Source organism: Lissotriton helveticus, chromosome 4_2, assembly GCF_964261635.1.
Source record: "Lissotriton helveticus chromosome 4_2, aLisHel1.1, whole genome shotgun sequence".
Classification (NCBI taxonomy): domain Eukaryota; kingdom Metazoa; phylum Chordata; class Amphibia; order Caudata; family Salamandridae; genus Lissotriton; species Lissotriton helveticus.
Window position 1 is genome coordinate 82,372,705 of NC_136064.1, and position 22,425 is coordinate 82,395,129.

Here is a 22,425-nt window from a genome sequence, read left to right on the forward strand (position 1 = left end):
CATCAGGGAATCCCTCCTCAGTCAGATTCCCAGAAACGGCGTTTCCACCTGTGCCGCATTTCAAGACACTTTGTTTCCACCAGTGCCGCGTTCCAAGACACTGTTTCCACTAGTGCTGCGCTCCAAGACACTTTGTTTCCACCTGTGCCACGTTCCAAGACACTTTGTTTCCACCTGTGCCACGTTCCAAGACACTTTGTTTCCACCTGTGCCACGTTCCAAGAAACTTTGTTTCCACCTGTGCGGCGTTCCAAGACACTTTGTTTCCCATGTGCCACGTTCCAAGACACTTTGTTTCCACCAGTGCCACGTTCCAAGACACTTTGTTTCCACCAGTGCTGCATTCTAAGACACTTTGTTTTCACCTGTGCCACGTTCCAAGACACTTTGTTTCCACCAGTGCCACGTTCCAAGATACTTTGTTTCCACCAGTGCCACGTTCCAAGACACTTTGTTTCCACCAGTGCCACGTTCCAAGACACTTTGTTTCCACCAGTGCCACGTTCCAAGACACTTTGTTTCCACCTGTGCCACGTTCCAAGACACTTTGTTTCTACCAGGGCCGCGTTCCAAGACACTTTGTTTCTACCAGGGCCGCGTTCCAGGATACTTTGTTTCCACCTGTGCTGCGTTCCAAGACACTTTGTTTCCACCGGTACCCCGTTCAACACACTTTGTTTCCACCAGTGCCACGTTCCAAGACACTTTGTTTCCACCTGTGCCACGTTCCAAGAAACTTTGTTTCCACCTGTGCGGCGTTCCAAGACACTTTGTTTCCCATGTGCCACGTTCCAAGACACTTTGTTTCCACCAGTTCCACGTTGCAAGACACTTTCTTTCCACCTGTGCCACGTTCCAAGACACTTTGTTTCCACCAGTGCCACGTTCCAAGACACTTTGTTTCCACCAGTGCCACGTTCCAAGACACTTTGTTTCCACCAGTGCTGCATTCTAAGACACTTTGTTTTCACCTGTGCCACGTTCCAAGACACTTTGTTTCCACCAGTGCCACGTTCCAAGATACTTTGTTTCCACCAGTGCCACGTTCCAAGACACTTTGTTTCCACCAGTGCCACGTTCCAAGACACTTTGTTTCCACCAGTGCCACGTTTCAAGACACTTTCTTTCCACCTGTGCCACGTTCCAAGACACTTTGTTTCCATCAGTGCCACGTTCCAAGACACTTTGTTTCCACCAGTGCCACGTTCCAAGACACTTTGTTTCCACCAGTGCTGCATTCTAAGACACTTTGTTTTCACCTGTGCCACGTTCCAAGACACTTTGTTTCCACCAGTGCCACGTTCCAAGATACTTTGTTTCCACCAGTGCCACGTTCCAAGACACTTTGTTTCCACCAGTGCCACGTTCCAAGACACTTTGTTTCCACCAGTGCCACGTTCCAAGACACTTTGTTTCCACCTGTGCCACGTTCCAAGACACTTTGTTTCTACCAGGGCCGCGTTCCAAGACACTTTGTTTCTACCAGGGCCGCGTTCCAGGATACTTTGTTTCCACCTGTGCTGCGTTCCAAGACACTTTGTTTCCACCGGTACCCCGTTCAACACACTTTGTTTCCACCAGTGCCACGTTCCAAGACACTTTGTTTTCACCAGTGCCACGTTCCAAGACACTTTGATTCCACCTGTGCCACGTTCCAAGACACTTCCACCAGTGCCACGTTCCAAGATGCTTTGTTTCCATTTGTGCCACGTTCCAAGCCCCGGCTACCACTGGAGAGGCAAGAGGGCTCGTTTCCACTTGTGCTGCGTTCCAAGACACTTTGTTTCCACTTGTGCTGCGTTGCAAGACACACTGTTTCCACCACTGCCACGTTTCAAGACACTTTGTTTCCACCTGTGCGGCAGTCCAGAATACTTTGTTTCCACCAGTGTTGCTTTTGGAACCACCCTGCTTTAGTCTACTTTTCAAAGCAACTTTGTATCACTTATTTGCAACAATGTAGCTGTCTCTATTGGAACCTGCGGTTCTACGGAGGGCGAGATCAGGGTTTCACTGCCTTTAGCTCACAGGAATAAAAACTGCCCTTTGCCCATCACTATCCCACACATTTCAATCGGCAGAAAGACTCCCCTGTGTAATGCCTATGTGGGTGATAACTTGAAGTGTGCCAGTTGCAGACATCTGGGTTTAAGAGAATGGATTACATAACATTGTATTAAAAAGCAGCTCGTGAAACTCCACAGTGGCCTTTCTTTGCGTCGATAGCCAGGGTTACACTGTATCTGCTACGCTCCTTACCACCTCCCATGGGGCCCCGAGGGCTCGGTCACTGCTACCACGGAGAGGTGAGAGGGCTACAAGCCCCGGCTACCACTGGAGAGGCGAGAGGGCCACAAGCCCAGTCTACCACGGAGAGGCGAGAGGGCCACAAGCTCCGGCTACCACTGGAGAGGCGAGAGGGCCACAAGCCCCGGCTACCACTGGAGAGGCGAGAGGGCCACAAGCTCCGGCTACCACTGGAGAGGCGAGAGGGCCACAAGCTCCGGCTACCACTGGAGAGGCGAGAGGGCTACAAGCCCCGGCTACCACTGGAGAGGCGAGAGGGCTACAAGCCCCGGCTACCACTGGAGAGGCGAGAGGGCCACAAGCTCCGGCTACAACTGGAGAGGCGAGAGGGCCACAAGCCCCGGCTACAACTGGAGAGGCGAGAGGGCTACAAGCCCCGGCTACCACTGGAGAGGCGAGAGGGCTACAAGCCCCGGCTACCACTGGAGAGGCGAGAGGGCTACAAGCCCCGGCTACCACTGGAGAGGCGAGAGGGCTACAAGCCCCGGCTACCACTGGAGAGGCGAGAGGGCTACAAGCCCCGGCTACCACTGGAGAGGCGAGAGGGCTACAAGCCCCGGCTACTCACTGCAGAAGAAGGCCTCCCAATCCTCAGTGTCACGTGGGCGAAGGGTGTTCTGTGGTAACTTAAAGCAAACGCGCCTTCCAAACATTTAAATATCAGAGGACTGTCCCCGTCTGCCCCCTCACCATGCCCTATGCCAACCAGAACCCGCAGTCCAACCACAGTAAACACATGAGCTCACTTCTCGAGTACACGAGCGTCATACACCGCTGTGCCAACTCACCACAGGCCTGAACAAATAAAACACGAGAGAGAAAGAAGCCTTATCGTCACTCTGCACCGGAAGTGGACTTACAAACGCCAAGACAGAGTGGCCTCGTGCCAAATGTGACAACTTTAGCCGGCCCTGGCCTTTAACCCGATGACTCACTCCAGTTTGGGGCTTTCGGTTTCGTTTTACTATAAACCTGGGCCCAACAGCTGAGGTGCAACGTGGGGCGGGTTAAAGGGACAGGGCGGGCTGTAGGTGTCACACACAACTTACTGCACCCTGGCAGCAATGACAAGAATGGACTCTCGAACACTCTGGACTCCACCTTTCATCATCCAAACATGAGAAAATGTGTTGCACCAAATGACATCACTTCAGTACAAAGAATCAAAGTTCAGAGCACACGGACAAGAGTGGACAATCTACGAGAGAGTAACAAAGAAGGCAGGAGTTCAAAAAATTACTTTGTACGTCCATTTGTCGAACGTACTAACCCAATATTTTGGTTTGACTACTAAAACAATATACACTTCTCCACCAAACAGTCAGCAGCTGTGAGCGAGTGAATGAATGAATGAAACGGAGTTCCCCCACAGCTGCAGAAAAAGGGCTTGCCAAACACTTTAAAAAAATGCGATTTAAATAAAAGCAATCAAAATCTTGATTTCTGGAAACAGAAAGAGGTGGTTTAGTTCTTCTGAAAGTATACAAGACACTAGTTATGTGTTACGAGCAGCAAGTTATTTTTTTTACCCATGGTAGTTGTTGCAACACTCTTTCCACTTTGTAGGACTATTAATGGCTTTGATACTTTCAGCCAATCGAATGGCACTCGTTGTAATGACTGGCGTGCCAGACAAACCCATCATGTAACATGCACTGCCCCAGCCATGGAGGTCTCTTAAAATGGCTACGGATCCTGGGTACAGCTGTCAGTTTTCCCCTTTCCCTCTGTGCACAGCACCAACTGTTGACCGGGATATAGCCAGGGCCACTGGAAGTATGCGATTGTGCGGCTTCAGCGTCCCCCCCCCCCCCCGCCCTCCCCCCCCAATTATAGATTTTGCTGCATTTGCAACATAATTCATGATCTGCTGCATAATCTGCACATTTCAACAAAAAAATAGTTTCAAGCTTAAATGGTCCAAAAGGTACTAAAAAAGGGACTTTGCAAAGCTTGAGTGGTTTCCTTTCTGTTGCTTATTGTTTATATTTGGGCGTTAAACTGGTACTAAGGAGGTACACCCAATGCCCAGACAGTATTAACAAGTAGTAAATAATGAAGTAATACTGTCAAAAAAGTGCCACATAATTTGCCTTTTCTTGCTGCATAATTTGGCCCTCCCAGCCGCATATTTCTAGTGGCCCTGGATATAGTGTAGAAAGTAGGAATTAGAAGGGTTCACAGAGTTCTCTAAAACAAGCAAAAACATTTTGTGGGGTACCAGAGGTGGGAGCCCGCGGGCTCTGGGGCGCCGCGACTTACATGTGATGAAGTAGTCCTGGAAACGCTTGAACTCCAGGCCCATGTAGTTGGGGCTAAACTCCTGGAACTTGATGGTGAAGCGGATCTCCTGCTCGGGGCGGTTGCAGGTGACCAGCACGTTGGGGTCCATGATCGTGCTACAGGAGTCGGCCTGCTCCCGCCGCACCAGGTACAGCTTGTAGTACTCGTACGGTCGCGAGGAGTCTCCCTTCGGGCAGATGATGTCCAGTTTGTCCCCGATCTCTGGATAGATGACCAGCCCCTTGCCAGGGAGAAACCTAGAAGAAAGCAGAAGACCAGAGTTAGAGAAAGAGGGGCAACCAGGGTATGTGACGCTGTAGGAAGCTGCCCTAATCTCAGCCCCGTACCTCAATCCTGCCCGCAAGCAGCACTGCCAATGTAGCTTAATTAAGAATCCTTGTCTTTCAGGTGTGAGCCAACACCAGTGCTTAATTTGAGCCGGTGGGTTCCGGTGCTCAGTACCAGCACATAATTGTCAACACTGGTGCTTACGACAGTCTGCCACATGGTGGAGCTGTCTAATTTAGAGAGGATCACAAAAACAGTTGTTTATAAATTGAAACTGTTGAATTTCTGTCACCCAAGCCATTCTTACAGCTTTAGGGGCATCGAATAGTTTGATTGTCACATTTGTAGGAGTGTGATTGTTAGTAGTTGTGTTGGAGTTGGTACCTTTATTGGCATCGCTGGCGGGGGCCATGGGTGGAGCAAGCTGCAGTGACCTCCTGTCTAGGACCCTGGCACTTACTTTGTTACGAATAAAGCACTGGCAAAAAGAAGGACATGGCAACACAATCCTAATGCTGCTTCCTGTCCCGCACCCCACCCCCCCAGTCCCAGGTGGTTCTGCCCATGCACATTAATCTAATCGTCTACCTCAACCAGGAATCCTTCCCAGCCTAATGCCATCACTCGCACAGCTCTAGACAGCACCGTAACCTCAATTTTAGTTCTACCTCTGGCCCGATACAGAGCGAGCACCAGCGCAGCGTGACCCTCGCACAAGGCCCATGAGTGCAGCCAAGTCTGTGCCGGTACAGCGTGATCACCAGCCCCACGCAACCCTCACACAAGGCCTATTAGTGCAGCCGAGTCTGGAACCCGCAGTAGTCGAGAGTATTGCTACATGCTGCTGCCAACATGGCTCAGACCTCACCCCATTCTCCACACCCACCTCAAAGCTGGTCCCAATATTCAGACTTGCCTCAACCCCCGCACCATTCCCCATACCCACACCCTAATTCTACGTGAATCCTCACACCAGCCCCAGCCGCATTCTCCACACTCACCTCAACCCATGCCCCACTCCCCGCCTCAACCCTCGCACCACACCTTCAATCCTTGCACCACTGCTACGTCAACCCTCACACCCATCTCAGTTCACACCCCACTCCCATCTCAACCCATGCCTCACCTCAAGCCTGGTCTTAATCCTCACATACACCTCAACCGACACCCCACACGACCTGCCTAGTGCTGGGCAGAGTTGGCATAGTGGTTGCATTTGACTCGTGAGGGACACCTAGTAACGACGAGTTGAACCGCAGCTCTTTGTAGAATTATTTTGATATTGGATACTATAATATTCACTGCCCACTGCTAATCTTGTCCCATAATACTGTGCAGGGTCTTTGGTTGGGATTGTATTTTTGCCGATAATAACTGTGCTTGGGGTGGTCCTTAGAGGATGGGACCACCACTGAATCGTTCAGCATGATATGCTCTTTGTGTTTAAGGCATCTGCTTGGTCCTCCCCCTAGGTTAGGGGGGACCCCAACATCATCACCTCTCGCACTGCCTGATGTTTCACTTTCAAAGTTCAATTTTGTGAATTGGCTATATACTTTTTAACATGTAACGTTGCTTTAATCAAAGCATTTGTGGATGCAGGTTAGAAGCGGACTCCGTAATTAACAAATCTCTGCAAACTCCGAGACCGGGGCGGCGTTCATTGCCCAGGGTTAGTGGAGTGGCAACACTCTGCAAACTCCGCTGTCGGATCGGAGTTCCCCAAGGGTTACACCTGCCCTCAACCCTCACCTCACTCCTGCCTCACAGCCACCTCGGTCTTTGCCACATTCCCCACACCAGGCTGAACCCATGTCTCACTCCTGCCTCAACCCCACCTAAGACCCCGAGACAGCAGAGCAGCGCGGAGACATCGCGTCTGCTGGTGCCAACATCAGTGCAGGTAGAAAGAGCGAGCACGAGACGGCTCCACCAGGGGCCCTCGGGCACGGCAGGGAGTCCGTGGCCTGAGCCACGCGGAGGTGGACGTCACACACCACACATACACACATACATACATGATGATGAGACTCCAGCAGAGCACCTGGAGCAGAGACGGCCACCAGGGGCCCTCGGGCACGGCAGGGAGTCCGTGGCCTGAGCCACGCGGAGCTGGAGGGCACACACCACACATACATGTCAACAACCTGGAAATAAAAGGCAGATGGAGAGACACCGGCAGGTCACATGCAGCAGAGACAGCTCGGGCTCTCAGACATATGAGACGTCTAGCAGAGGCAACCCGCGCCCCCTGCAGACAGACGGCTGCCCAGAGACACCCAGACAGACAGGGTCACACCACACCACACTGCTGCGGAGCGCGAGACAGATGTATTGGAAGCTGCCTACGGGCTGTCTCTGGAGTGTAGCGCCTGCTAAAGGTTCAGAGAGGCTCGGTATAGAGCGCTGGCTGTGACTGAATGAATGAATACAGGCTTTATAAAGCGCGAACTTAGCCCAGGGGCATCAAGGCGCTACGACAGGGATCAAGATCAGAGATGTCCATAGATAGAGGGCTGTCTCAGAGCTGCATACGTCTCCGCAGACTGCCGTCTGTCTGGTGGAGCTGAACGATCTGACAGAGCTCCCCCCTCACTGTGCAGCCTCACACACTGACGAGCTGAAGAGAAGAGTCCCGGGCCCGCCCGTCCCCTGCGCTCGTCTCACTGAGACAGCCCGGAGCGGCGTCAGCACAGCGCCCGCCTCGAAGCGCCGTGACCCGGAACTAAAAGGAATTCCAGACAAATCAGTGATCTAAAGAGTGCAGCAAAGCAAGCTCTGCAAGCACGGAGAGAGAGGGGGCGAGCGAGAAGAGTGAGTGCAGCAAAGCAAACCTTGCAACCCCAAAACACTCCAGCAAACCTCGATCCACACCAGGAGAGGAGCAGAATAAACAAAACCTTTCAACCTCAAAGCACTACAGCAAGGGCACCGAGGCAACCCTCGAACCACCAGGAGAGGAGCAGAATAAACAAAACCCTTCAACCTCAAAGCACTACAGCAAGGGCACCGAGGCAACCCTCGAACCACACCAGGTGAGGAGCAGAAAAAACAAAACCTTTCAACCTCAAAACACTCCAGGAAAAGCACTGAAGCAAACCTCGAACCACCAGGAGACGACAGAGGAGCAAAAAAACAGCAAAGCAAAACACTCCAGTAGGGCACAGAAGCATACCTCGAACCACCAGGTGAGGAACAGAAAAACAAAACCCTTCAACCTCAAAGCACTACAGCAAGGGCACCGAGGCAAACCTCGAACCACCAGGTGAGGAACAGAAAAACAAAACCCTTCAACCTCAAAGCACTACAGCAAGGGCACCGAGGCAAACCTCAAACCACCAGGTGAGGAACAGAAAAACAAAACCCTTCAACCTCAAAGCACTACAGCAAGGGCACCGAGGCAACCCTCGAACCACCAGGTGAGGAGCAGAATAAACAAAACCCTTCAACCTCAAAGCACTCCAGTAGGGCACCGAGGCAAACCTCGAACCACCAGGTGAGGAGCAGAAAAAACAAAACCCTTCAACCTCAAAGCACTCCAGTAGGGCACCGAGGCAAACCTCGAACCACCAGGTGAGGAGCAGAAAAAACAAAACCTTTCAACCTCAAAGCACTACAGCAAGGGCACCGAGGCAACCCTCGAACCACCAGGAGAGGAGCAGAATAAACAAAACCCTTCAACCTCAAAGCACTACAGCAAGGGCACCGAGGCAACCCTCGAACCACCAGGTGAGGAGCAGAATAAACAAAACCCTTCAACCTCAAAGCACTACAGCAAGGGCACCGAGGCAACCCTCGAACCACACCAGGTGAGGAGCAGAATAAACAAAACCTTTCAACCTCAAAGCACTACAGCAAGGGCACCGAGGCAACCCTCGAACCACCAGGAGAGGAGCAGAATAAACAAAACCCTTCAACCTCAAAGCACTACAGCAAGGGCACCGAGGCAACCCTCGAACCACCAGGAGAGGAGCAGAAAAAACAAAACCTTTCAACCTCAAAGCACTACAGCAAGGGCACCGAGGCAAACCTCGAACCACCAGGTGAGGAGCAGAAAAAACAAAACCTTTCAACCTCAAAGCACTACAGCAAGGGCACCGAGGCAACCCTCGAACCACCAGGTGAGGAGCAGAATAAACAAAACCTTTCAAACTCAAAGCACTACAGCAAGGGCACCGAGGCAAACCTCGAACCACCAGGTGAGGAGCAGAAAAAACAAAACCCTTCAACCTCAAAGCACTACAGCAAGGGCACCGAGGCAACCCTCGAACCAAAAGGTGAGGAGCAGAAAAAACAAAACCCTTCAACCTCAAAGCACTCCAGTAGGGCACAGAGGCAACCCTCGAACCACCAGGTGAGGAGCAGAAAAAACAAAACCCTTCAACCTCAAAGCACTCCAGTAGGGCACCGAGGCAACCCTCGAACCACCAGGTGAGGAGCAGAATAAACAAAACCCTTCAACCTCAAAGCACTCCAGTAGGGCACCGAGGCAAACCTCGAACCACCAGGTGAGGAGCAGAAAAAACAAAACCCTTCAACCTCAAAGCACTCCAGTAGGGCACCGAGGCAACCCTCGAACCACCAGGAGAGGAGCAGAAAAAACAAAACCTTTCAACCTCAAAGCACTACAGCAAGGGCACCGAGGCAACCCTCGAACCACCAGGAGAGGAGCAGAAAAAACAAAACCTTTCAACCTCAAAGCACTACAGCAAGGGCACCGAGGCAAACCTCGAACCACCAGGTGAGGAGCAGAAAAAACAAAACCCTTCAACCTCAAAGCACTACAGCAAGGGCACCGAGGCAACCCTCGAACCACCAGGAGAGGAGCAGAATAAACAAAACCCTTCAACCTCAAAGCACTACAGCAAGGGCACCGAGGCAAACCTCGAACCACCAGGTGAGGAGCAGAAAAAACAAAACCCTTCAACCTCAAAGCACTACAGCAAGGGCACCGAGGCAAACCTCGAACCACCAGGTGAGGAGCAGAAAAAACAAAACCCTTCAACCTCAAAGCACTACAGCAAGGGCACCGAGGCAAACCTCGAACCACCAGGTGAGGAGCAGAAAAAACAAAACCCTTCAACCTCAAAGCACTACAGCAAGGGCACCGAGGCAAACCTCGAACCACCAGGTGAGGAGCAGAAAAAACAAAACCCTTCAACCTCAAAGCACTACAGCAAGGGCACTGAGGCAAACCTCGAACCACCAGGAGAGGAGCAGAATAAACAAAACCCTTCAACCTCAAAGCACTCCAGTAGGGCACCGAGGCAAACCTCGAACCACCAGGTGAGGAGCAGAAAAAACAAAACCCTTCAACCTCAAAGCACTACAGCAAGGGCACCGAGGCAACCCTCGAACCACCAGGTGAGGAGCAGAAAAAACAAAACCTTTCAACCTCAAAGCACTACAGCAAGGGCACCGAGGCAACCCTCGAACCACCAGGAGAGGAGCAGAATAAACAAAACCCTTCAACCTCAAAGCACTACAGCAAGGGCACCGAGGCAAACCTCGAACCACCAGGTGAGGAGCAGAATAAACAAAACCCTTCAACCTCAAAGCACTACAGCAAGGGCACCGAGGCAACCCTCGAACCACACCAGGTGAGGAGCAGAATAAACAAAACCTTTCAACCTCAAAGCACTACAGCAAGGGCACCGAGGCAACCCTCGAACCACCAGGAGAGGAGCAGAATAAACAAAACCCTTCAACCTCAAAGCACTACAGCAAGGGCACCGAGGCAACCCTCGAACCACCAGGAGAGGAGCAGAAAAAACAAAACCTTTCAACCTCAAAGCACTACAGCAAGGGCACCGAGGCAAACCTCGAACCACCAGGTGAGGAGCAGAAAAAACAAAACCTTTCAACCTCAAAGCACTACAGCAAGGGCACCGAGGCAACCCTCGAACCACCAGGTGAGGAGCAGAATAAACAAAACCTTTCAACCTCAAAGCACTACAGCAAGGGCACCGAGGCAAACCTCGAACCACCAGGTGAGGAGCAGAAAAAACAAAACCCTTCAACCTCAAAGCACTACAGCAAGGGCACCGAGGCAACCCTCGAACCACCAGGTGAGGAGCAGAAAAAACAAAACCCTTCAACCTCAAAGCACTCCAGTAGGGCACAGAGGCAACCCTCGAACCACCAGGTGAGGAGCAGAAAAAACAAAACCCTTCAACCTCAAAGCACTCCAGTAGGGCACCGAGGCAACCCTCGAACCACCAGGTGAGGAGCAGAATAAACAAAACCCTTCAACCTCAAAGCACTCCAGTAGGGCACCGAGGCAAACCTCGAACCACCAGGTGAGGAGCAGAAAAAACAAAACCCTTCAACCTCAAAGCACTCCAGTAGGGCACCGAGGCAAACCTCGAACCACCAGGTGAGGAGCAGAAAAAACAAAACCCTTCAACCTCAAAGCACTCCAGTAGGGCACCGAGGCAAACCTCGAACCACCAGGTGAGGAGCAGAAAAAACAAAACCCTTCAACCTCAAAGCACTCCAGTAGGGCACCGAGGCAACCCTCGAACCACCAGGAGAGGAGCAGAATAAACAAAACCCTTCAACCTCAAAGCACTACAGCAAGGGCACCGAGGCAACCCTCGAACCACACCAGGTGAGGAGCAGAATAAACAAAACCTTTCAACCTCAAAGCACTACAGCAAGGGCACCGAGGCAACCCTCGAACCACCAGGAGAGGAGCAGAATAAACAAAACCCTTCAACCTCAAAGCACTACAGCAAGGGCACCGAGGCAAACCTCGAACCACCAGGAGAGGAGCAGAATAAACAAAACCCTTCAACCTCAAAGCACTCCAGTAGGGCACCGAGGCAAACCTCGAACCACCAGGTGAGGAGCAGAAAAAACAAAACCCTTCAACCTCAAAGCACTACAGCAAGGGCACCGAGGCAAACCTCGAACCACCAGGTGAGGAGCAGAATAAACAAAACCCTTCAACCTCAAAGCACTACAGCAAGGGCACCGAGGCAACCCTCGAACCACCAGGAGAGGAGCAGAAAAAACAAAACCTTTCAACCTCAAAGCACTACAGCAAGGGCACCGAGGCAACCCTCGAACCACCAGGTGAGGAGCAGAAAAAACAAAACCTTTCAACCTCAAAGCACTACAGCAAGGGCACCGAGGCAACCCTCGAACCACACCAGGTGAGGAGCAGAATAAACAAAACCCTTCAACCTCAAAGCACTACAGCAAGGGCACCGAGGCAACCCTCGAACCACCAGGTGAGGAGCAGAAAAAACAAAACCTTTCAACCTCAAAGCACTACAGCAAGGGCACCGAGGCAACCCTCGAACCACCAGGAGAGGAGCAGAATAAACAAAACCCTTCAACCTCAAAGCACTCCAGTAGGGCACCGAGGCAAACCTCGAACCACCAGGTGAGGAGCAGAAAAAACAAAACCCTTCAACCTCAAAGCACTCCAGTAGGGCACCGAGGCAACCCTCGAACCACCAGGAGAGGAGCAGAATAAACAAAACCCTTCAACCTCAAAGCACTACAGCAAGGGCACCGAGGCAACCCTCGAACCACACCAGGTGAGGAGCAGAATAAACAAAACCTTTCAACCTCAAAACACTCCAGGAAAAGCACTGAAGCAAACCTCGAACCACCAGGTGAGGAGCAGAATAAACAAAACCTTTCAACCTCAAAGCACTACAGCAAGGGCACCGAGGCAACCCTCGAACCACCAGGAGAGGAGCAGAATAAACAAAACCCTTCAACCTCAAAGCACTACAGCAAGGGCACCGAGGCAACCCTCGAACCACCAGGAGAGGAGCAGAAAAAACAAAACCTTTCAACCTCAAAGCACTACAGCAAGGGCACCGAGGCAAACCTCGAACCACCAGGTGAGGAGCAGAAAAAACAAAACCTTTCAACCTCAAAGCACTACAGCAAGGGCACCGAGGCAACCCTCGAACCACCAGGTGAGGAGCAGAATAAACAAAACCTTTCAACCTCAAAGCACTACAGCAAGGGCACCGAGGCAAACCTCGAACCACCAGGTGAGGAGCAGAAAAAACAAAACCCTTCAACCTCAAAGCACTACAGCAAGGGCACCGAGGCAACCCTCGAACCACCAGGTGAGGAGCAGAAAAAACAAAACCCTTCAACCTCAAAGCACTCCAGTAGGGCACAGAGGCAACCCTCGAACCACCAGGTGAGGAGCAGAAAAAACAAAACCCTTCAACCTCAAAGCACTCCAGTAGGGCACCGAGGCAACCCTCGAACCACCAGGTGAGGAGCAGAATAAACAAAACCCTTCAACCTCAAAGCACTCCAGTAGGGCACCGAGGCAAACCTCGAACCACCAGGTGAGGAGCAGAAAAAACAAAACCCTTCAACCTCAAAGCACTCCAGTAGGGCACCGAGGCAAACCTCGAACCACCAGGTGAGGAGCAGAAAAAACAAAACCCTTCAACCTCAAAGCACTCCAGTAGGGCACCGAGGCAACCCTCGAACCACCAGGAGAGGAGCAGAATAAACAAAACCCTTCAACCTCAAAGCACTACAGCAAGGGCACCGAGGCAACCCTCGAACCACACCAGGTGAGGAGCAGAATAAACAAAACCTTTCAACCTCAAAGCACTACAGCAAGGGCACCGAGGCAACCCTCGAACCACCAGGAGAGGAGCAGAATAAACAAAACCCTTCAACCTCAAAGCACTACAGCAAGGGCACCGAGGCAAACCTCGAACCACCAGGAGAGGAGCAGAATAAACAAAACCCTTCAACCTCAAAGCACTCCAGTAGGGCACCGAGGCAAACCTCGAACCACCAGGTGAGGAGCAGAAAAAACAAAACCCTTCAACCTCAAAGCACTACAGCAAGGGCACCGAGGCAACCCTCGAACCACCAGGTGAGGAGCAGAAAAAACAAAACCTTTCAACCTCAAAGCACTACAGCAAGGGCACCGAGGCAACCCTCGAACCACCAGGAGAGGAGCAGAATAAACAAAACCCTTCAACCTCAAAGCACTACAGCAAGGGCACCGAGGCAAACCTCGAACCACCAGGTGAGGAGCAGAATAAACAAAACCCTTCAACCTCAAAGCACTACAGCAAGGGCACCGAGGCAACCCTCGAACCACACCAGGTGAGGAGCAGAATAAACAAAACCTTTCAACCTCAAAGCACTACAGCAAGGGCACCGAGGCAAACCTCGAACCACCAGGTGAGGAGCAGAATAAACAAAACCCTTCAACCTCAAAGCACTACAGCAAGGGCACCGAGGCAACCCTCGAACCACCAGGTGAGGAGCAGAAAAAACAAAACCTTTCAACCTCAAAGCACTACAGCAAGGGCACCGAGGCAACCCTCGAACCACACCAGGTGAGGAGCAGAATAAACAAAACCCTTCAACCTCAAAGCACTACAGCAAGGGCACCGAGGCAACCCTCGAACCACCAGGTGAGGAGCAGAAAAAACAAAACCTTTCAACCTCAAAGCACTACAGCAAGGGCACCGAGGCAACCCTCGAACCACCAGGAGAGGAGCAGAATAAACAAAACCCTTCAACCTCAAAGCACTCCAGTAGGGCACCGAGGCAAACCTCGAACCACCAGGTGAGGAGCAGAATAAACAAAACCTTTCAACCTCAAAGCACTACAGCAAGGGCACCGAGGCAAACCTCGAACCACACCAGGTGAGGAGCAGAAAAAACAAAACCCTTCAACCTCAAAGCACTCCAGTAGGGCACCGAGGCAACCCTCGAACCACCAGGTGAGGAGCAGAAAAAACAAAACCCTTCAACCTCAAAGCACTCCAGTAGGGCACCGAGGCAACCCTCGAACCACCAGGTGAGGAGCAGAATAAACAAAACCCTTCAACCTCAAAGCACTCCAGTAGGGCACCGAGGCAAACCTCGAACCACCAGGTGAGGAGCAGAAAAAACAAAACCCTTCAACCTCAAAGCACTACAGCAAGGGCACCGAGGCAAACCTCGAACCACCAGGTGAGGAGCAGAATAAACAAAACCTTTCAACCTCAAAGCACTACAGCAAGGGCACCGAGGCAACCCTCGAACCACCAGGTGAGGAGCAGAATAAACAAAACCTTTCAACCTCAAAGCACTACAGCAAGGGCACCGAGGCAACCCTCGAACCACCAGGTGAGGAGCAGAAAAAACAAAACCCTTCAACCTCAAAGCACTACAGCAAGGGCACCGAGGCAACCCTCGAACCACCAGGTGAGGAGCAGAAAAAACAAAACCCTTCAACCTCAAAGCACTCCAGTAGGGCACCGAGGCAACCCTCGAACCACACCAGGTGAGGAGCAGAATAAACAAAACCTTTCAACCTCAAAGCACTACAGCAAGGGCACCGAGGCAAACCTCGAACCACCAGGTGAGGAGCAGAATAAACAAAACCCTTCAACCTCAAAGCACTACAGCAAGGGCACCGAGGCAAACCTCGAACCACCAGGTGAGGAGCAGAATAAACAAAACCCTTCAACCTCAAAGCACTACAGCAAGGGCACCGAGGCAACCCTCGAACCACCAGGAGAGGAGCAGAAAAAACAAAACCTTTCAACCTCAAAGCACTACAGCAAGGGCACCGAGGCAACCCTCGAACCACCAGGTGAGGAGCAGAAAAAACAAAACCTTTCAACCTCAAAGCACTACAGCAAGGGCACCGAGGCAACCCTCGAACCACCAGGAGAGGAGCAGAATAAACAAAACCCTTCAACCTCAAAGCACTACAGCAAGGGCACCGAGGCAAACCTCGAACCACCAGGAGAGGAGCAGAAAAAACAAAACCCTTCAACCTCAAAGCACTCCAGTAGGGCACCGAGGCAAACCTCGAACCACCAGGTGAGGAGCAGAAAAAACAAAACCCTTCAACCTCAAAGCACTCCAGTAGGGCACCGAGGCAACCCTCGAACCACCAGGAGAGGAGCAGAATAAACAAAACCCTTCAACCTCAAAGCACTACAGCAAGGGCACCGAGGCAACCCTCGAACCACACCAGGTGAGGAGCAGAATAAACAAAACCTTTCAACCTCAAAGCACTACAGCAAGGGCACTGAGGCAACCCTCGAACCACCAGGAGAGGAGCAGAATAAACAAAACCCTTCAACCTCAAAGCACTACACCAAGGGCACCGAGGCAACCCTCGAACCACCAGGTGAGGAGCAGAAAAAACAAAACCTTTCAACCTCAAAACAGCCCAGCAAGGGCACTGGAGCTTACCTCGAACCACTCCAGGAGGGGAACAGAAAACAGAAAAACAACAAAGCACACAATACAGCACGTTAGAAGCAGGAAGGGGCTCATCTCTATACTAGTCACACACACGAGTGCAATAGGGAGAACATCAAAGCACAAAACAGCACCGAAGGAAAGTGCACCAGAGCAAACCTTTAAAACAACAAACACCGAACGAAAGGGAGGAGGCGCCTAAACTTCCACTAAAGCAAACAATCCAATCCCACAAACACCACCAGGAGAGGAACAAAGCAAACAGTTAAACAACCTACAATCACTACACCAAGGGAGGAACATGAAGGGGCTGTCACTCTAATACAAACAGATAAAACCTAAGGGGCGATGGAAAAGCACATCGAAGCAATTGTTTTAATCATAAAAGCACTACAGTAGGGGTTAGGGGGGACAGGAAGGTGCACCACAATTGAATCTACAGAAACACCACAGCAAAGGGGAAGGGTGGGGCACATACTGCGCCAGAGCAAACACTTCAACCATAGGGTGGCCTCAGGACATCAAAAGTAGTGCAAGAAAGGGTGGTGTGGGCACAGTGACCGAGACAAACAGCGCAGTCACCAAGCGCTACAAAGGTGAGATAATCAGACGCAAGAGCACAAATGGAACCTTTGCGGCCATACTAGTAATGTACTGCTATGGAAGAGGCGGGAAACTGCAGCCAAGTCTGGTGTCCGTCCCCCGACGCACCACACGCGAGGGTTGAGGGACAATGCACGCACCTTCGCGCCGTATAAGCACCAGGTCAGACCAGCACCAAAAGTTTACAAAATGGAGCACAGACCAAGGAAGACCATTTAAAATTTGCATGAAAGGAAAGTTATTCAAACAAGTAGAAATGTCAGAGGCTGAAACAGGGCATTGAGCCCAACTATCTCTGCACTGGTTGACTGGACGCTCGCCTTTGACCCCATCAGAACTATGCTGACTTTTGGCCAGGTGGGCGTTATATAAGTGTCACACACATGCACACATAGAAAATACTATTTTACAAGGGAATAATGGACGTCCCACTTAAGAGAGCCAATAAAGTAAAATAACAAAAGGTAGAAACATTGTGCCATCATTTAACTGCCTGCTTATAGTTCACAATGGCCTCAGAACCTAAGATTGAATATATGTTATGTTAATTGTTTTATAAAGCGCTCAAATCACCCTGGGGCATCTCGGCGCTGCATAGAAGGTAGTATTCTGAGGATCAGAGAACCAGAATAGACGGCATGGAATAGAAGTGTAACACTTTCTGTGCGCCAATGCAGCAAGCGATGGATGGGTGGCACCGAGAAGGCATCAGCCCAGGGAGGGCACGTGCCATGCACCTTGAAGCACAGCAACAAGGCGCATGGATGATGTCATTTTGCATGCACACGTGTAACTGCTCTTTGTACTGCACTTAAATAGCAGAGAACCAGTAGACACCAATATGCAATCGCAAGTACTATTGTAATTAGGTTTATATAGCGTGACTTATCAACCGTGAAGGTATCCAGGCGCTATCCATGGGCACAGGGGAGATTAGGTGATTAGGCCAGAGTCCGGGAACGTTGAGCAAATGTCAAGACGCGAAGCAGGATCCCAAATCCTGAGTCTGCAACTCTGGCCACTGCGCCACACCCTCTCCCCCCTATAAGCACTTTATATGCTGTGCGTTAAAGTGGTTGTTCGACAGATGTAACAGGATGATTGTGCTTTGTGTGTGGATTCTTACTAGCCCCATGGAGGTTTAACGCCGGGTCATCTGCACTTTTTCATTTCTTGTATTTTAATACATGGTGTATTGTTTTTGCACTGTTTCGAACATTAATGCTCAAGTTGACTGTCTTTCTTAGCTGCACTATTTCAGATCTTGGCACTGGATTATAGAGAACTGTATTCAGTATTGATTTTACATATTTGTACTAAAGTTTTTGTATATTCTCTGCGATGGAGCTCTGTCCTAGATTGGTCACTTACACAGACCGCTTGATGGTTATGCCTTTGGATTTTTGTATGTTATTTTTGTATAGATTAAATAATTAATTGTATTATGGTGTGGATATGCATTTTCTTTTAAATGTTTTTCTTGTGAAGGCTTTTAGTGTCGTCGTTTTGAAAATTAATTGCTGGATTATTAAATGTGGATCTCTGTTGAGTTCCATACCATAGTAAATAACAATTTAAATTGTACGGCCGATGTATACATGCCTGGAGACGAGTTGCTCCTTTAATAAGAGTTGATTCCTCCAATGAGGTCAGTTTGGTGCCTGAAGTAGAGGAGAGAGACGGTACTTTAACTGGCATCTGCTGGATTCCTTATTCCAGCTTCACATGCTGTGCGTGCTTCTGCCATCTAGTGGCTGAGCTCGGAACAGCACCAGGAGTTCCTACAAGAGCAACAAATAACGCGCGTGCTTACCATGAATCTGGGATAATTCCGTCCCCCTCGTCCAGAAACCCACAATGTGCCACTCCAGATGGACTGGACGGGCACTGTAGGGGACCACCCCGAAACACTTTCCTAGAGGGCCTCAAACATAAGCTCGGCATAGCGACCTTAAAGGGCCACGACCCTAAACCCGCAGTCCCACAGCCTGGCTGCGGTGAAAGCACGCGCACGTTTGAGGGATTTTGGCCGATTGGTTAATGGCTCAAACAAAAGAAACAATAACTGTTCCTCAGTCACCACCAACCTCATCTTCCTGGTACTTCTGCACAGAGCCCGTGACGAGAAGAGCTGGGGGTGTGCACCCCAGTCCTGGCCTACAGCACACCTCCTTGTGACGCAACACCGGTGAGACTGCATCCCAACTCTGGCCTACATCAAACCGCATCAAACAGCACAGCTCAGTCAATGCACCTCAACCCCAAATGAGCGTGAAACTTGGCGAGCAGCGCTCTAGCTCTCCACCGCTCCAATCACACAGAATTAACCCTTGACCCGCTGTTTCCCTCTTGCACCGCACCCCGCTCCGTCAAGGCCCCTCAGGCCTGCTCCGCAGCGCCGTTACTAGCTTTGCCGATGCCCCACCCCCTGCGCCACTCTGCTGCTACAGGGCTGAGGCCCAGCGCACACAAGCAGTGCACCCCAATCTTGCCTGCAGCGCCCCCTTCAGCGGCAGCCACGCAGCGCTACCAGGACACCGGATATTCCTGTGCAATGTGCACGCGTGCTGTGCAGGGACACCCAAGGCCGCCAGCCGAGACGGTGTCAGTGAGCGACTGGCAGAGTCTGGGCGAGAGGGTGAGGCCACGGCGGGGACACTGGACGCCCGGGGCCAGGAAGTGAGGCAGGAAGCGCCTAGACTCACTCACTGCACCGGGAGAGCCGCTGGGCCCTGCCCAAGTGAATCTGGCAGGAGGAAGAGGGCGCTGGCATCTCGTGGCACTGCGCCACCTGCCCATGACCCGCTCCTGACACATGACTGGGCTGCGCGCGAGAGGGGGCCACACCCCGGCGCTCGTGGAATCTGCCGGGAGGAGAAGAGGGGCCCTCGTGGATGATCAAGGGTGTGGGGGGGGGGGGGGGGCAGCCAGCAGCCTCTTCCCAACAGGTAGCTCGTGGGGGCACAGAGATGGAGCGGCAGACCCGGTACCAAATAGACTGCCGACCCTGCCCTCGCCCCCACAACGTCCCCTTCCCGTTGAGGGCACCGGGTGCATTAGCCCTCTCCCACTGTGTCCTTCCTGCCCCTTCCTTCCCCCATGGATTCACCATGCAAGCCCCCCCCCCCCAAAATAAAAAATATATATATATTTCAATCCTTAGTAGCCGATCCTGTACCCCGCGACCTCGGCCACCTCTCCATAGCCCGCAAACTGCCCCCCTCATTGAACAATCATGTCTGTCTGCCCGAGCACTTCCGGCTATTGCCCCGCCCCTTCCTGTCTCAGGCTACCACTGCTCCTCGGACAGGGTTGGAGGGTCAGAAGGGCCCCTTCCGTTGTCACTCCTTCCTCCTGCCAGGGCCTCAGCCTTGCACAGCAACCTACCCCCCCCCCCCCCGCAGGTGCCACCTGGCCCCAGACCCCCCCCCCCAGCTCGTGCCCCCTGGAGTAAACTCACAGTTAACATTACATATAAACAGCGGTTTTTCTATTTGCTTAGAGGGTAATAAAAAGAAGTGTGTAATTCTGTCTTTGTTCTCGGACGGCTGAGCAGGGGCCGCCGGCAGACTGTTTACCCACGGGTGGGGGCCTCTGTCGGACAAGGTAATGAGGGGGCCAGGCCTCTGGGGGGGGGCAAGTCCGAAGGCTGGCAGCTACAGGTGTGTGGAAGGGGCGAGGGTCACTACAAAGCGAACAAAACGTGCAACTTCCAGGCACTATCCGAGAACCTCTCCGTGCGTAAATATGTTAATTCAACATCCACGCGCACACTAAGTTGGAAGGCGCGGGCTGTGCCTGGTGCGGGGGAGACGCGGCCTGACCGTAGGTCCGGCGGTAATTCAAGGGTTCCGCTGCTCCTGCTCCAAACCTGTGGGGGCGCCCTGGAAGCGCATTTTATAGCCCCCGCCCTTCAATGATCTATGCCAGCGCAGTAAACCGAATAAATGCCATTCTAGGCGCTAGCAGCCGGACACCAGCTGAGACGTGTTCTCGATCGCAGCTGGGCCTCCAGCGGTTGTACTGTTCAACCAACAGGCCTGGCTTGAAAACAGCGGCCGGTGGCACAACCAGTGCACGGTACCTTCCGTACCGTCCTTGAGTGTGAGAGGGAGGGGTAAAGAAGTCCAACCGAGGCACAGGGGGTAAAACAGGGGGTGGTTAGAGGGGAGTGCAGGGTGAAAACCAACTTCAAGTACATATCTAAGCCTGTCCCTCGAGAAGAGGGAAACCGGCTGGTGAGCATCAGAGACACACAGCCCCCTTTCCTCGCTCCCCCGTAGCACCCCACCCCCACGCAGCCTTCAGCACTAGATAAGCCCCACCAACAAGCCCCCCTTGGCAAGAGCCCCTCCCACAGCACGGGCTGTCTCACCACTCCCGTGACAGGACTCACGAGCAGATAACATCCCTGTATCCCTGCTTTGGAAGAGTGCGCCCACGGGGAGAGGAGTGTGTTTTTGTTTGTTTAAATGTGAGTCGAATTGCTTTAGTGCAAAAAGCCACGAGTGTGCGCCATCACCTGGGCCCTTGTGGCTTTCTCAGGGCACTGGTCAGGTGACTGCACGTGTGACCTGAGGCACAACACGGTATTTTATAACTTGATGTATGTCCATGTAAAATTCGTAAACGTATTTTCCTCTTTAGATGGGTCACTCGCCAGCCTCGAGCAGCTCACCTCTAGTGTACTGAAACGTGCACAGTTGTCGTGTTTTGCTACACACGACCTCGGCAGCGATCACGGCTCCCAAAGCCCGTCCCTGCACACGACGGGCTCAGGGCTGAACCCGCCCCGCCGCCCCCCGTGCCTCCAGCCCGAGCCCTACGAAACCCGCCCGTCCAGTCACGCGGACCCTGCATAACAGAGCAGCGTCCAACAGGCTCATGCATCTCATCTGCATACATTAGCATACGCGCCGCCCCAGGGGGCCTCCCCTTCAGAAGACTGGATGGGGCCCACACAGCGCGGGGACTTTAGTTCAGGCTTGGGGAGGGGCGGGGGGGGGGGGGGGGGAGGTCCTTAACGACCTTAACGTCCTTAACGACCCGAACACCCTTTTCTGCGAAAATCGTGTTTATTACGATGCTACACTATTACAGCCAGTGAGGTAGCTCAGTGAGTTAATGCACATTTCTAATGCAGCCGGTGCATCAGCCCACGGACTTGTGCTGCCACCACTGGGCTTGAGAGACTCGCAGGGTGGCTCAGTGTGTTGAACGCTCACTGCTGAACTGTGCGGTAATCTGCAGGGCACTACCTCAGAAGCGAATCAAATAGAATCAGCCGTTCATCCTTCAGAGGTCAGTCAACTGCATTATCATAAAAGAACCAACAATTTCCCCTGTTGATTACAGCCTTACAAACGGCAAGTGTTCCGTATGAAACTCAAATACATACACATAGATACATACATATCTTCCAGTCCTAGATGCAAAGCACCTGGACAGCGCGGTGGGTGAATGCACCTGCTCAGTAACTGTGAAGGTCAAAATCCCAGCACTCAAGTGCATGTGTCTTGGAGGAGAGGTACCTGTTCTGCAAGTTGATGGTGCAACAACCCTCCTCTCTCTCCTTTTCTTCGTGGGGGAGCGAGGAGGGTCGCCTGAGAGCACAGCAGAGGTAGGCCAACAAGCGGGGAGTCAGCACAGGGGCTCATTAGTGCAACAGGATAATTACACGGTCACCACCTGCACCGACGGACTCTGGGAACCGCACCTCCCACACAGTTCCGGTAC

The 22,425-nt window shown here is 52.1% G+C and overlaps 1 protein-coding gene across 1 annotated transcript in view; it reads right to left on the bottom strand.

Moving 5' to 3' along the window:
• EFNB1 (ephrin B1) overlaps positions 1-22,425 on the bottom strand; it is a 126,625-nt gene that overhangs the window by 41,207 nt on the left and 62,993 nt on the right. Inside the window, exon 2 of the mRNA XM_078640151.1 lies at positions 4,570-4,847. Coding sequence (XP_078496277.1) covers positions 4,570-4,847 — 278 coding nt within the window. The remainder of the gene's footprint in view (positions 1-4,569; positions 4,848-22,425) is intronic.